The sequence below is a fragment of the Nansenia antarctica genome, assembly GCF_963989245.1.
Source record: "Nansenia antarctica genome assembly, chromosome: 5".
NCBI lineage: Eukaryota > Metazoa > Chordata > Actinopteri > Argentiniformes > Microstomatidae > Nansenia > Nansenia antarctica.
In genome coordinates, this window is record NC_137690.1 from 5,757,818 (window position 1) to 5,760,317 (window position 2,500).

At 49.0% G+C, this 2,500-nt stretch overlaps 2 protein-coding genes across 3 annotated transcripts in view; one reads left to right on the forward strand and one right to left on the reverse strand.

The window, feature by feature from the left end:
* Positions 1–1,835, reverse strand: part of agtpbp1 (ATP/GTP binding carboxypeptidase 1) — a gene marked incomplete at its 5' end in the record, with an annotated part of 66,411 nt that extends 64,576 nt beyond the window's left edge. Inside the window, one exon of the mRNA XM_080532967.1 lies at positions 1,819–1,835. Within this exon, the coding sequence (XP_080389093.1) occupies positions 1,819–1,835 (17 nt within the window). The remainder of the gene's footprint in view (positions 1–1,818) is intronic.
* naa35 (N-alpha-acetyltransferase 35, NatC auxiliary subunit) overlaps positions 137–2,500 on the forward strand; it is a 34,898-nt gene continuing 32,534 nt past the window's right edge. For both annotated transcript variants that reach the window (XM_080532237.1, XM_080532238.1), the window contains exons 1-3: positions 137–205; positions 1,826–1,954; positions 2,375–2,408. In XM_080532237.1, coding sequence (XP_080388363.1) covers positions 1,834–1,954; positions 2,375–2,408 — 155 coding nt within the window. In that variant the 5' untranslated portion in view covers positions 137–205; positions 1,826–1,833. The remainder of the gene's footprint in view (positions 206–1,825; positions 1,955–2,374; positions 2,409–2,500) is intronic.

The following is a 2,500-nucleotide window of genomic DNA, read 5'->3' on the forward strand; positions in this document are numbered from 1 at the left end:
GAGGACCAGAAGATAAACCAACTGGTCCGAAAACACCGCTGTGAGAGGAGTCCCCGACCCCATCAACTGTCTGGATGGAACATAGCTCGATGTTTAGGAACTTCACATCCCAGAGTGCAACACGACACGTGACGTCATTGTCGAGCGCCTTCCATCCCAGTCTTCGAGGAGAGCTAATGCACCTAGCTACATGACCGTTAGCGAGGTATTTAAATGCATTTTTTTATTTTTTATTAACGGATGCAGTCAAATATCTTGCATGCTATCGTCTGAAATATGTAACACTGACTTTGTAACGAAATGCATGATATGTATATGATAACGTTTTGTGGATATGATCAAGCATACAATGCTAACATGGTTGTCTTACAGTGTATCTGTGCTGCTCCATTCAGGTATTCCGTAACAATGACAAATGTCTTATACAAACCAGACCTTCTTCTACTAGGAATTGGTTAGCGATCATATTACACGAACCCTCTGATTTCAGACCAGACAACCAGAGAGCTTACTGGCTGTTTGACATGACAGCTGAAACAACAACACTAGTCTTGCTTGTCAGGTGTTATTGTCATGTAGGCTGCAGAGGTATGTCCCCAGGCATGGTCCCCAGGTATGTCCCCAGCAGAGGTATGTCCCCAGGCATGTCCCCAGCAGAGGTATGTCCCCAGCAGAGGTATGTCCCCAGGTATGTCCCCAGCAGAGGTATGTCCCCAGGCATGTCCCCAGCAGAGGTATGTCCCCAGGTATGTCCCCAGCAGAGGTATGTCCCAGGTATGTCCCCAGCAGAGGTATGTCCCCAGCAGAGGCATGTCCCCAGGTATGTCCCCAGCAGAGGCATGTCCCCAGCAGAGGTATGTCCCCAGGTATGTCCCCAGCAGAGATATGTCCCCAGCAGAGATATGTCCCCAGCCTTAAACGTGTTAGGTAGTTTAATTAGTGACGAAGCTACCCCTTCTTGGATGCAAGCTGTAGTTAAACCCGACAGACGAAGAAGCTACCCCTTAATGGCTAATAAGCATTGTCTTAAATCAAGGCTTCGTTCAATAAGACACACGACAACACTATCGTCTAGTAGTCATTTCTAATAATAGGCTACGTCACATCAGCTGTGCGATTCTGGTCGCGACCCGAAGGAATGTAATAACATGTCTTGCCTTGACGCACCTCTGTCTATTCAAAGCGAGCAAGCAACCGAACCGGTCAGCTGAGTCTTTTTCTGACTAATTTCCAGTGACAGGGTTAGGGTGTGGACGAAAGACAGGGTGATGATATTACACCCTAGAAAGCTCTGCTGTTATCATATTCATCATCATCATCATCGTGTCACAGATAACATAAAACAGATACAGTATGATATGCCATTCCAGCAGACGCTTCCATCCAAACGACTCACAGTACTGTGGGTGCTTCGATTTTTTTTTTATGTCTATGGTCCCAGCGGGAATCGAACCCACAACCTTAGCATTGCTAGCGCTATGCTCTACCGACTCAGTCAGGCACACAGGACCAGGAGCAGTGGAGGCCTTCTGTTAACATCCAGACTGACACACACACACACACACACACACACACATACACACACACATACATACACACACACACACACACACACACACACTCACACACACACACACACACACATACATACACACACACACACACACACACACACACACACACACGCACTCACACATACATACATAAACTCAAGCATCCTCATCATCCCAATGTGACACTACGCCTTACAGCATTCTGACCGCAAGTGAACCGCTCAGAGGAGAGAAGTGTGTTCATGTTCACGTCTGCTTTGTTTACGTGGCAGCTGTCGCCATGGTGATGAAGTCGTCAGTGGAGGAGGATGATGCCGGGTGGGGGCTGGGCATCCCAGAGAAGATGAGGAACAACACCAACTGGGTGGACATCACGCATGACTTCAAAGGGGCGTGCAAAGGTAACCCTCACCCTCATCCTCACCCACACCCTAACCCTCTCCCTCTCCCTCCCCCTCACCCACACCCTAACCCTCTCCCTCCCCCTCCCCCTTACCCTCCCACACCCTAACCCTCACCCTCACCCACACCCTAACCCTCTCCCTCCCCCACACCCTAACCCTCTCCTCCCCCTCACCCACACCCTAACCCTCTCCCTCTCCCTCCCCCTCACCCTCACCCTCCCACACCCTAACCCTCTCCCTCCCCCTCCCCCTCCCCCTCACCCTAACCCTCTCCCTCCCCCTCCCCCATAACATTTAACTGGCATATAAAATAAACAAAAACATTTTTTAGAATTCACATGGTACAAACAAGGGACAAACAAACGCTGAATAGACTGAATATTAAGACGTTTTGGTGTCTCTGTTTCGTTTTTACAGAACTCAACCTCGGAGAGTTGCTCCATGACAAACTGTGAGTTTGGGTGCGCTGTGGAACTCTTTGATATACACACACACACACACACACACACACACACACACACACACACACACACACATACACTA